Here is a 12,312-nt window from a genome sequence, read left to right on the forward strand (position 1 = left end):
GGGAAAATCAGCTTTTAGAGCTCCCTAAAAACTGCCCAAGGACAAGAGTCAAAACAGAAAGCTGTAACACACATAAATTTATTAATTATACTTTCAATTTTAAAAAGAACACATCGAAGTCATGTGAAAATGAACATAGCAATAAAGATAGAGACAACTTACCCATTGGCCGAATGTTTACTTTTTTCAAAGCAACCATTGCAGCACATATGTTCACTGCCTTATTCAGTTTTACTGTGAATGTACAATTTAATGTGCTGTAAAAAGAAATATAAAACCAGAATGTTACTTAATTGGAAAGCTACTTACATATTTCTAATTGTTTTTTCAAACTTAGAGTGAGGAAAGGGGACATTGACACTGCTAATTTGCAAAGTCACCCAGATAAGCTTGTAAACACCCACCTACCAGGGTCTGAACTTTACCCAAAAGACTTTCTACAATGAGACATTCATAGAGGTTTACATTCACAGAGGTTGCAAACCAGAGACCCTCTGATCACACAGAGCTGCTGATTCGTTTTGCCTGCCCACACAATGAACAGGCAGGGATGAAACTTGGTCGCAAAGACAAGCATCTTGACATCTAGAGTCCTACCCCCAGCTGGCTACTTGCCTGATGTCTGTAGGCATTTGAGTTTCCATCATGAGAGCCCTTTCACATACCAGCCTAGATCAACATCAAGGTCTTTGAAATCCAAAATCTCTCTGGAAATTCTATCTAAATTATCACATAACTAGGAATTTAAGACATTCTGTTTCTTTTTTACTTTAGTCTTGGTTTAGGTGAAAAAATGTTATGTTGCAAATAATGAAAAGTGGAAGAGAAATGAACTAAATATATATGGTGGATAGGGATTTGATCTACAATTTCATGGAAGACTTGCCATTATTTGTACCAACAAATAGTTTGATGAGTAGAAAGCATCATTTTCTAGAATTTTTTCTCTCATGGAATGCTCAGAATTCAGATAGTGAGATTATTGACCTATAGTCCTTGGCTTATGCAGCCAGGACAGCCAATGGACACAATTTAAAATGATAATCTGTACAAACTCAAATAACTGGAGGGTAATCTCTGATTTACCCCTGCATGCACTTTTTAGTTTCTTCTTTTCTCTTTTTTTCCAATCTCTTCCTTTCCTCTCTCGCCTTCTTCTCCCAAGCTCCATATTATGTTCTTTCTTCTCTGTCTGGCCTTCACCCTGACTGGATCGCTGCAAGCCATTTCTTGGTCATGTTGGTGGTCACTGGGGCTAAGGACACTGATGATCCTTAGCCTCATAGAACTAGAGGCAAATGGGCTTGACACCACCCACTGCTCTGCTTCATAGAGAAGTGAGAAGATGGATGTGACAAGAGTGATCAGTGTTTGGAAGAATAAAAACATATATATCCAAAATGTCATTAATATGTATTTATTTTGGAGGAATGCCTTTGAATTTGCAACCTAAGACTCTTCAATACTTTATTTCTCATGAGTAGGGAAAAATGATATTTATAAAAGTATTAAAAATGACTGACCTTTGAGCCTCTGCTGTAGCACACACTATAAAATAAGTCTGAAACAAAAAACATATATGTATGTTACTTTGACAGTTGAAAACGTCAGACAAGATGACCCAAGACCAATCACAGCATCAGAGAATCTTAGAACCATAAGAACCCCTAGGGACCATTCAATTCACATTCGTACCCGATTCCCTATGTATAATCAAAGCTATTCAGGCCATACGAGCTCTGTTTGGATACCTCCAGTGTCAGGGAACTCATCCACCACAGAAGGGCTCATTCTCTTGGAGCCCTTGTTTTAAGAAACTTTTGGTTTTATATAAAGAAAAATCTATCCCCTTGTAACATCCATCCATTGCGCCTACTTCTGATTTTTGGCATAACGGAGCTAGTCCATTCACTCTTCTACACTACAGATTTAAGGGAATTTGAATACATATCTCCTCAGGAATGCAGAACTCCATGCTTTCTCCCAAACAATAACAATAATTATAAACAAGGTACAGGATGTACTATGATTACCTCACTTAGGGCTTGCAGGGTTTTGTTGAGTTCTGATCGTCTGTTAACAAAAAGAGAGAAATTGACATGAAGGAGATCATTAGTGATGTTAAATTTAAAACGAGTTAGATTTTTAGCAATTAAATTAAGCATATAATATTTATTGCTTGCAGTACTCACTTTGAAGAAACACGGCTTATAATAAGAGATTCTTATGTGGGAAAAATAAATTATTTATATGACAAGAGAAACTAACCAGACAGAAGCTATATTGTTCTGGCTAAGAGCAAAATAGAAATTATGGTTGAACAATTTTGTTATTCATTAGGCTGCTGCAACCCCCAGGCAGCTTCTTCTGGCAGAGGGCCAGAGGAAGAAGAGCTGGCCCCAGGCAAAATTTCTGAGAGGGACCAGCTACTCACCCTGGGGGCCCTGTGCCTCTGATTTCTTCCTCATTCCCTCTCCAACTGATGCCACCTGCCCTCCTCACTCTCCAGCCCTGCCTTCCCCTCCTCAAGACTCCTCTTTAGGAATTTCCCTTATTCCTCTCCTCCAATGCCACTCCAACAACACTTTGATTTCTTCAATATGGCAGAGCTTCACATGGAGTTAGGATGAAAGAAATCTACTTAAAGAATTCAATCTAAGGCAGTGGTTCTTAACTGGGGGTGATTGCCTCCAAGGGGACATCTGGAAATATCTGGAGACATTTTCGATTGTCACAATTGGGGGCAGGGTGCTACTGGCATCTCGTGGGTACGGGCCAGGGATCTGTTACAAATCCTACAATGCACAGCACAGCCCCACATAACAAAGAACTATTAGGCCCAAGATGTCAATAGTACTGAGGCTGAGAAACCCTGCTCCAAGGAATGGGCACTAGTTCTAGGTGGCTTCACGGAAGGTCTGGAGGGAAGAAGAGAAGGACTGTGGCAATAGTAGTCAGCTAGTTTTCTGAGCTGGCAGGAGCCACTCCTCTATAACTGTGCTCAGAGGTCACCTTCTTTCTGGGGATTTCCCTGGCCCCTCAAGTCAGGTCCATCCACTCCGCCTGCTCTATATGCAGATGCTTAGAACACCTTTTGGTACCCTGTACATGTCATCTTCATTGTAGGGATCATGCTGTATTGTTATCATTTGTTTGCATCCTGCATTTTTCCTACCGGAATCTAGACTCCTGATCCTCAAAATTGGCCTCATGCTAGAACCACCCAGGAAGCATTCAAAAATACCAATGCCTGTGTCTCAGCCCCCAAATACTGATTTAATTGTTATGGAATGTGCCTGGGCATCAGGATTTTTAAAAGCTTCCCAGGTGATTTTAATATGCAGTCAGGGTTGATAAGCACTGCTCTAGACCCAGTTTTCCATCTCAGAGAGTTCATCCTCATTTGTATCCCCAAGGCCCAGCACATAGTAGGTGCTCAACAAATGCTTGGTGGTTTGAAAAGACCTCATCTATATTTCAAATCTCGTAATTAAGATGAATTACTTACAAGCACTCTAAGTTATGTTCTATTCATACAGTTGTGAGCTTAAAAAATGTTTCTTATCACTATTATTTGTCCATCTAAAGTTTAAAATCCTTCTAGGACATTGATATCTTCTGCCTTTTATTTCACATATATACTTTGAATAGTTAGAAAAGTTAGATTTTCATCAAGAGGTCAAAGAAAGACATAAAAGACATGAACAATACCCCTGCCCATACCAGTTCTCACTAAACTTTTTGCCACTGTAAACTCAGAAGAGCCCTAGAGATGTCCGATATCCACCAGGTGGAATCATGGTGTTCCTCTCCACTTAGGCATCGCTGAATCATCAGGAGCAGGCAGGTCAAAATGCTAACTGAGAGGATGACCCTTAAGAAGAGTTTTGTTTTTACCTGGGAAAGGTTTTTCTCTTCAGTGTCATCAGGGATACTCCCCAGGGCTTTTGGATTTGGTTCAAAAGTTTGCAAAAATCTCATTTGAGAGGTAGAGGCAAGGTTGAGAGTAGATGAATTTATCTCTGAGGCTGCTTCCCTGCATGAGGGCAAAGACATGAAGTTTCCCCTCCCAGTGACAGTGAGGGTAAGACTGTCTCCTAGCCTAGATCAACAAGCTGGCCAATATTTTGACCTATTGTCTAACTGGGAGCATTTATTCATAAGGCATTTCTCGTTGTCTGTGCTTGTACTTGTAAGCCGAGGTCTACTTAACAAAGACCTCTCTCTGACTTTTGAATCACTGATGCTTCATGAAAACATGAACAAATGGTATAAATGGAGTCCTACCTTGAACTTTTCTTTCAACCTTGCTGGCTACCAAAAATCATTAAAACTCAAATACCAATTCAAATGGAGCTCTTACATAATTTCATAGCATCAAAGAGAACAGCTCCATGGGGCTATTATATTAGTTGATGACAGGTGACTATGGCTAGTTTGCAAAGAACTCAAGAACCAATTCCTTATAACCTTTCGGTCTGTTTCTTTCCTAGTTTCAGTTTCCAAAAGTAAAGATAGCTCAACAAGTATCTTTCCACAGCTAATGTCTTAAGTTTTCAATCAAACAGCAGATTACTCACTTCAATTCACTTAGAGACAGGACTCCAGTTAAGGTGCCATTAGCCATATTTTGATTCTGTTAAAAGCAATAAAATCATTAAGAATACAACAAATATTGTTTTGATTTATTACACTCTCTAACGAGAAGTTGTTCTTCAGTTTTCTTGGCCACCCAAAGAACTACAACCCAAAGACTGTGAATCCTAACTGCACAGAATATTGTCTAGCAAATGGTCAAATCCATATTGACTGAGCCAGTTTTTGTTTTTAGGTTTTCTTTAAAAAACATTCTGAATCAGCAAATCTGATGTGCTAATGTCTCTCTTTCGTTATTCCAAGGGTTCCCCCAAAAGAACACCATTAAAAGCTCTCTACATGAAAGGTCCCCAACTTAAGTAAAGGATCCCAATGCAAAAATGTAAACTTGATAGCAGCCATCACTGCATTTCTAGCACCTAGCTCACTGCTTGGCACATAGTAGGTGCTCAGGAAATATTCACAGAATGAACCAACCATGGTTAGCTGGGATCCTCTGAACCCATCTAGGTTATGGGAAGGCTGATGCTACTGTATCTGAATCCCCCATGGGGTGAACACGATCAGATTCAGAAGATTACTTTTAGATTAAATGTATTGCTTGAAGTTTCTTATTGCCAGAGGTTTCTAATATAATTTTAAGTTTTGACAGGTAATAGAATGGTATCATATAAACATTCTTATTCAACAGCAAACCTAGTGAAAACTAAAATATAATTAACAAAATACCATGATGATTACGAAGTCTAGCCCTCTTGACAAAGCTGATTTAACAGCACATATTTTATTTAAATTTGGTCATAAAAATAAATATGCCAAATATCATGAATAATCTGAACCTTAAACAAATCTTTAAATACATGAGAATTCACTTTTTAAGATTGCAATTTAGAAAATCTTTAAAACCTACCTCAGTAACATTGCTTTCTTCATCATATTGAAACATTATCTCACCTCTAAAAAATGCTAAAAATAAATTTTCAAAAAGACATTTGAGACTTGCATCCTTAGAGCTTGAGGATTAACACAACACAGAAAAAGATTATTAAATTACTTTATAAAGAGTTTTATCAAATTCTTTATTATTCATATTTACTCTCTTTTCTATCAGAAAGTTACTCAATGCTTACCAATATAATTTTCAGAAAATATGAACTATAAATTTTATGTGGGGATGTGGAAAGAAAGAAAACTTGTCCCCTTGTCAAGAAATTTTATCCCTACATGCTTCTCATCAGAACTTTGTTTCCCTTAAAGATGCTAACTGGGGGAACTGTGGCTCTAATGTTAACGTCTAAAAAAAAAAATCTCTTCTAGTTGTTACAGTTGCAGTTACATAGATAGGGAGAGAGGGAAAAAGTGTTTCTCAGCAGTTTAGCAGCCTTATGAAAGTCCATTTATTCCTTGCTGGTATTTTTGTTTGTTTCTTTTTAAACAATGCAGTATCTTCCCTAGGAACAAATGAGATGTTGCTTTGAAACCCGAATAGTGCGCAGGGCAAATCTGTTCTTCAGTTGAACAACTCATTGTGACTTTCATCCCAGAAATGCCAGAAAACCCTATTCTTAAAATGCTCACTTTGGGAAATATTGAACTCAGCTTCTGTCAACCTATTTCCTGCAGGGCGCCCTCGGAGGGGCTTTGACTACCTGAAAACAAACAAAATAGAGACTCCTTAACAGAAATATATTGTGTGCACTTCTTAATCTACAGAGACAAAAAAGTGGCCTCTTGAGCAGAAGGCAAAGATGTCATATAAACTAGAGCAGAGGTCAGCCAACTTTTTTTGTAAAAGATCAGATAGTAAATATTTGAGGTTTTGTGGGCCATGTGGTCTCTGTTGAAACTACTCAACTTTGCAGTTGTAGCACGAAAGCAGCCAATACGTAAATGAATTGGCATGGCTGTGTTCCAATAAAACTTTATTTACAAAAACAGGTGGCAGGCTATATTTGACTATGGGCAGTAGTTTGCCAACTCCTGAGCTGGAGAGTTGAAGGCCTCCTCATCTCATCTTCTTTAATCGCACCCCAAAGTACAACTGATTCCCATAGCCAAATACCCAATGGTCCACTTCTACTTAAAATGGCCAAACAAAGCCACCAGACCAGTGACTAACATGATTTATCTATTTCAGCAACTTTTTACTGGAAACCTCAACTTCTGCATATTGATACTGAAATTTCAATTAATGCAGTACATAATTATTAAAAGTAAACATACTTGATATATGCATAGAATTACTTATCCATTTTTGAAAAAAATCTTAGCTTTTAAAAACTTAGTGCATGTGTGTGTGTGCACTGACACCCACAATTTCTCTCCCTCACTCCTCCATTCTCCAAGTTCATCCTTCAGTCTTGTTGAGCACATGCTGGGCTTTATAAATATGCTGGGGGCACAGTGGTAGCAGAGAAACCAGGAAGCCACCAGCTTTTGACCCTCAGCCTAACTCTGCCATGTCAGCTCCCAGTTTCTTCACTAGCCTCCATTTCCCTTAATGAACCCAGATTGGAACCTGCAAGAAGTGAAGGTTTCTAGTTGCTGGCAGGATATTGTGGAATTTCTGCTGCCAAAAGAGTTGGTCCCCTGATGAGGTTGTTTTCACCAGACACTAAAACAAATGGTCAATTCAGTCACTTAATTGGGGAAAACATTACTCCAACCAGCTTCCTGGCATCTGTTATTCAAGATGACCAGTTTCTTTTGAGTAAGTGTTCAATTTTCAAACAGTTATCAAACATCATGTAGACACAACACTCAACTAGACATTAGTCACCAGTCCAAAACATAGATGAAGCATAAAAATAATGAAATTATGGAGAATTCAGTAAAGAGAAGGGTAAGAGAGGAAGGAGGAGGAAATAAGAGAGTTCCACAATATATGAAAGTAAAATGTATCCAACAAGTTTTTTCTCTTTAATCAACACTAGCTAATATTTTCCTGCTATATTCTACCTGGAGCATACTATCAGCAGAAAGCTCATATAAGTAAATTTCACATGCACAGAAATAGAAAATATTTGTGGAACATTCTTTCAATAGAAAGTCTTCTTGTTTTCTAAACTATCCAACCTTAACTTATTTTACCTATAATTGTTTCCTATGTTTTTCAAATTATTAAACTGCTAAAAGTAACAGAATAAAAGGAAAACATTCCTATAATGATTGGGTTTTTCTTTAATATGAATGGAGTCATACTAAGACTTTAACGTTATAAAATACTTTGTTACCTTCCTCTTCTCTCTTCCCATGATCCAGTTCTGACCTGCCACACCATGTTTTTCTGTTTTTCATGTCTGCTTTCATTGGTTTTAACAAGGAAGGGAGCCCAGAGAGCCAAACCAACGTGAGAAGAGTGGTGTTCCATTCCTTCTGGCCCATGGCAGAAGGGAAAATATTCCCATTTCAAAAATAGCATGTTCTCAAGAGATTTCCATCTCAATTTTAAAAAATAGTGGACAGTCTTAGTTAGAGATGGCAAAATACACTATGGGCACTCCTGGAATTAGCATCCAATTAAACTAGGTGTACACGAGATTTTCAACACTCTAGTAGAGTGGTTTGTTTTATTTTTAGCAAAAGACAACATCCTGTTTCTAAGCTATACTACTTAAGGTCCTATGGAAAAGCCTGAGGGATTTATATACAAGAAGTAGCTTTCAATAATTAAGTTCATTATTAATTATGTTTGTGAATCGACTCTGAGTATTAGATGTACATTTACAGCCATGGTGAAAAATATTTGGTGTAAAACTTCGTGTTTTCATATTAAGGAAGCTAATCCATCATCTCACTAGGCAATGGGAAGCCAGATCTAAAATTTGCTTTTGTTTTCATTCGAGATTCTTAGTAGCCAGGTGGTATGAAAAGAGGCAGATCAGAGAGGCACATATCATATACTCAACAGGAGAAAAAGAAACCATTTTTCTCTATGGAGCTAATTTATCTGACAATGTGTAATGTACACAAGAACTAACCTGAGTCATTGCAAATAGATGACAAATTGCAGATATTTCTCTGAGGTTTGACTCCTGCAAAGAAAATACAACCCAGCCAGTTAAGCATATCAACACCTACACTTATATACTACATTGTCAAGAGAATTCATAAATTTAGGCATCAAATGTGGACCAAAAATATTATAAGTTGGATATAATTGGCTGGATGAATTCCACAAAGACTAAAGGAATGAGAGAGTTTTCATTTCTCAGTTGGTTAGCTATGGAACTTGATTTCTTACTATTCTTTAGTATGTCAGTGTCTGATCCCCTACTCCTCCCTAAAATTTCTATGTCCCATTTCTAATTAAACCCTCTCCTGTCCAATATAAACAGAACAGTATGAATACATATCAAGACTTTAAATGGAATAGCCCTTACTCATAGCTCCTCCTTCCTTTCCTGGGTAGGGGAATCCATGAACACTCTGATGCTGATCTTAACTCCTTATGCAAATGTATGTATGAAATATCAATGTCATGATATCATTTCACATGGGCAAAGACTACAAAATTCAAAAAATATTTGCTAAGAACCTACCATATGCTGCAAGCTTTGGGAGTTTCCAGATACAGACCCTGCCCTCAATGAGCTTACAATCTAGTGAGTGATACTAGCCAGTAAATAAAAAGTTATAAGGAGGGCAAAGTGGAGTGATATCCAGGACCACAGACCTCACAGGTGTACACAAAGGAGGCAGTGATGAATGGGAGGTGAAATAAGCCATGTCAGAACAGAAAACTTTATACATATTAACCTGAGAAGCACTTTCTCTTTTGGTGAAAGGAGAAGTACATCTCTTCTTTGATTTGAAAAGAGTTCAAGGTTTACTCCTCTAAGAATCTTTCCTTCATTAATTTCATCCTTTTGATGAAGTATAAGAAATCTATAGAAAATGTGAGGGGCAAATGCTGATAATGTATTAAGAAAACTGCCAAGGGGAAAAGGTTGTTATATTAAGGAATATTTGGCTGTCCTTGGTAGGTCTGGTTTGGTGAGAATTACGTATGCAATGCCTGATTACTATTTTATTTCCATTGCGCTTTATAAGTGCTTAATTCTTTCCAAAGAGACCTAGTTTGGACACAAGCTAAAATTATAATTTGAGTTAGTGCATGTGATGTGGTTTCTGCCAGAATGATTTAGTTGATGTTTGGTGTATCATGCTTCAGCTGAAAGTTTTGATTCTGTGAGCAAACTGAACTTAGGTGCCAAAAGTTACCTGACACGTAGCTTTCTAGATCGTTTCCAGCAACGTTACCCACACCAAAAGAGAAAGGTTTCATTTTAAATATACTTGCTTATGGACATAACTCACTAGAAATATACACTATGCAAATATTACAGACTATATAGATGGTGGGTAGTAATACTTTAAATGTTCTTTACAACCATGGGTCTACTGCTCACTAAGCTTTTCATTCTGTCATCTCTCATCTTTCTCTGAATTTAAGCAGCACCTTTATTTCCAATGGTGTGTGTCTTTTGCTGCTCATTCATGCTGAGAATTTTTTTTCCTATTGCTAAGGTTGTTATCTGTAATTTCCCCCAAGTACATGACCACAGGTCATCCTTTAAATTGTCAATGAGAAAACTTTGTAAAGGGTCAAACAGTAAATATTTTAGGCTTTGTGGGCCATATAGTCTCTGTTGCAACTACTCAATTCTACTGTTCATTGTAGAAGAAAAGTAGCCACAGACAATATGGAAACGAATGAGCATGGCAGCGTTCCAATAAAATTTTATTTACAAAAACAGGTAGTAAGCCATATTTGGCCTGCAGGCCATAGTTTGCCAACCCTTGCTTTAAATCAACCAGAAGCCTTTGTTAAGCATATCATGTATCCTAGCCTTGTACTAGGGATACATCCCTGTTTTGATTTAAAAAGAGCTTGAGGTTCACTCCACTAAGAATCTTTCCTTCATAAATTGCATCCTGTTGATAATCATTAGCACCAGCCCTTCTATCTCCCATGCCTCTTAACCATGTCAGAAACACTTGTGTAATCATTGGCTTGATCTGCATACATGTTACATGTTCATGTTAGTTATCTGTTTGTTTGCCTTGACTCTCTCATAGACTAGAAGGTTCTTGAGGGTGGGCATTGTGTCTGATCATTATTATATAGCTCCAAACACTTAGTACAACTTCAGGTACCCAGTGCATAAACATCTATTCATTAAGAACAGATTTCATTTTTAAAAAGCAGGAAAAAAGAGAAAGAAAACATAAACACCAGCCATTTGTTTAATTTTACTTTAGTTATAAAAAAGAAAGTCTTGATATTAATAATAAGTCATACCTGATGCATTGAAGGTTTTTACTATAGTGATTTTAGTTTTTTCTGCAAAGAAGCAATTTAAATATTAGAGCAGAATTGTTGCTTGTTTTTAAGAAACAATTTGCCATGAGTATCATTTTAGTGAATTGCTAAGAAAATCATACTGTTGACATCTTTAAAACACTATTGGTTATCTCAGTTGCGGAATGAATGGGAATCGCATACACGGACCATATAGCAGTGGCATAGGGTGGGTCTGGAATTTGTACCCAGTTAGATCACATCCATTACACACCCCACTGCTTGTGTAATTCTACTGCAATTTCCATGCACTGCTGCTAGACAAATCAACGTGGATGTAAACTTCAGATATGTAGAATTAAGTCACTGTCAGGACCTTCACATGATAGGTTGTAAAAAACAGGTAATTCAGAATAAAGATTCATGGAAACAGTAAACACAGGATCTAAAATATTGCTACTATACTCTAAAATCAAGAAAGTGTCCTGCTATTTTCTTTAGGAGCTAATACAATATTATCCCCATTGTATTGATTGATAAAATTACTCTCAGAGAGGTTGAGACTGTCCAACTACAGTCATACAACAGGCCCACAGCAGAACCAAGACAGACCTGTTCAAAGTCAATGACTCACAGGCAAATATTAACACACTCAGAAGAAGCAAACCTTAGGAATATCTTCCCAACACACTTTGGAGACAGAGCTCATGGTTCATTTCCCAGATAATGGAAAATCAGGTTCAGAAATCCTTGCTATAAGGATGGCCAATTAGAAGAGGTTGTGTTCAGGGCACATATTTGCAAAGAAGGTCTGTCTTTTAGGATGAGTAGCAATTTCTGAAGAAAACACAAAGCTCAGATCTTGGGGAAGCCCTTAAGAATGATGACGTTATAGTGACAGTTACAGAAACCTCATTGTGTATATATTATTGATGAGTTTCTATTTCAATGTGTGACTGACCTATGGGCAATGATTCGTGGAAATTATAGAGGCTGATAGCATTTTGCATGATCATTAAGCATCCTTTAAATATATTATTTTGTTTCCCCTGATACTTTACTTTCCAGAGCAAACAAAACACAATCGTGAAATGAACTTCTGGTTCTAGTAACAAAAGTGCTTTTGGGGAAAAATGTTCAACCTCACCAATAATCAAGAATGTAAAATAGAACCTAAGGAATTGAGAGAAAGATCTAATAATATATGATACAATCTCAGCTCTCAACAAAGGTACAGTGATACAGACATTTTCATCCACTGCTGGCAGGAATGTTGCTGGGTATGACCTTTCTAGAAGGTAATTGGGCAGTAGATATCAAGGGCCATAAGATATTCATAATGCTGACCCATTAAGTCCAATCCTTGGAGTGCATCCTACAGAAATCAGGGATGAATGTAAAGATGTTGGCAC

At 37.5% G+C, this 12,312-nt stretch overlaps 1 protein-coding gene and 1 long non-coding RNA gene across 3 annotated transcripts in view; one reads left to right on the forward strand and one right to left on the reverse strand.

Moving 5' to 3' along the window:
- The window catches only part of LOC139042653 (uncharacterized), a 44,072-nt gene that overhangs the window by 30,923 nt on the left and 837 nt on the right, over nucleotides 1-12,312 (forward strand). The gene's annotated exons all lie outside the window — the stretch shown is intronic.
- The window catches only part of ADGRG2 (adhesion G protein-coupled receptor G2), a 114,056-nt gene that overhangs the window by 27,101 nt on the left and 74,643 nt on the right, over nucleotides 1-12,312 (reverse strand). For both annotated transcript variants that reach the window (XM_014847893.3, XM_070502030.1), the window contains 7 exons: nucleotides 10,901-10,942; nucleotides 8,577-8,630; nucleotides 5,507-5,562; nucleotides 4,581-4,636; nucleotides 2,034-2,073; nucleotides 1,524-1,561; nucleotides 163-257 (listed from right to left, as the gene is read on the reverse strand). In XM_014847893.3, the coding sequence (XP_014703379.2) occupies nucleotides 163-257; nucleotides 1,524-1,561; nucleotides 2,034-2,073; nucleotides 4,581-4,636; nucleotides 5,507-5,562; nucleotides 8,577-8,630; nucleotides 10,901-10,942 (381 nt within the window). The remainder of the gene's footprint in view (nucleotides 1-162; nucleotides 258-1,523; nucleotides 1,562-2,033; nucleotides 2,074-4,580; nucleotides 4,637-5,506; nucleotides 5,563-8,576; nucleotides 8,631-10,900; nucleotides 10,943-12,312) is intronic.

Source organism: Equus asinus, chromosome X (assembly GCF_041296235.1).
Source record: "Equus asinus isolate D_3611 breed Donkey chromosome X, EquAss-T2T_v2, whole genome shotgun sequence".
NCBI classification, from domain to species: domain Eukaryota; kingdom Metazoa; phylum Chordata; class Mammalia; order Perissodactyla; family Equidae; genus Equus; species Equus asinus.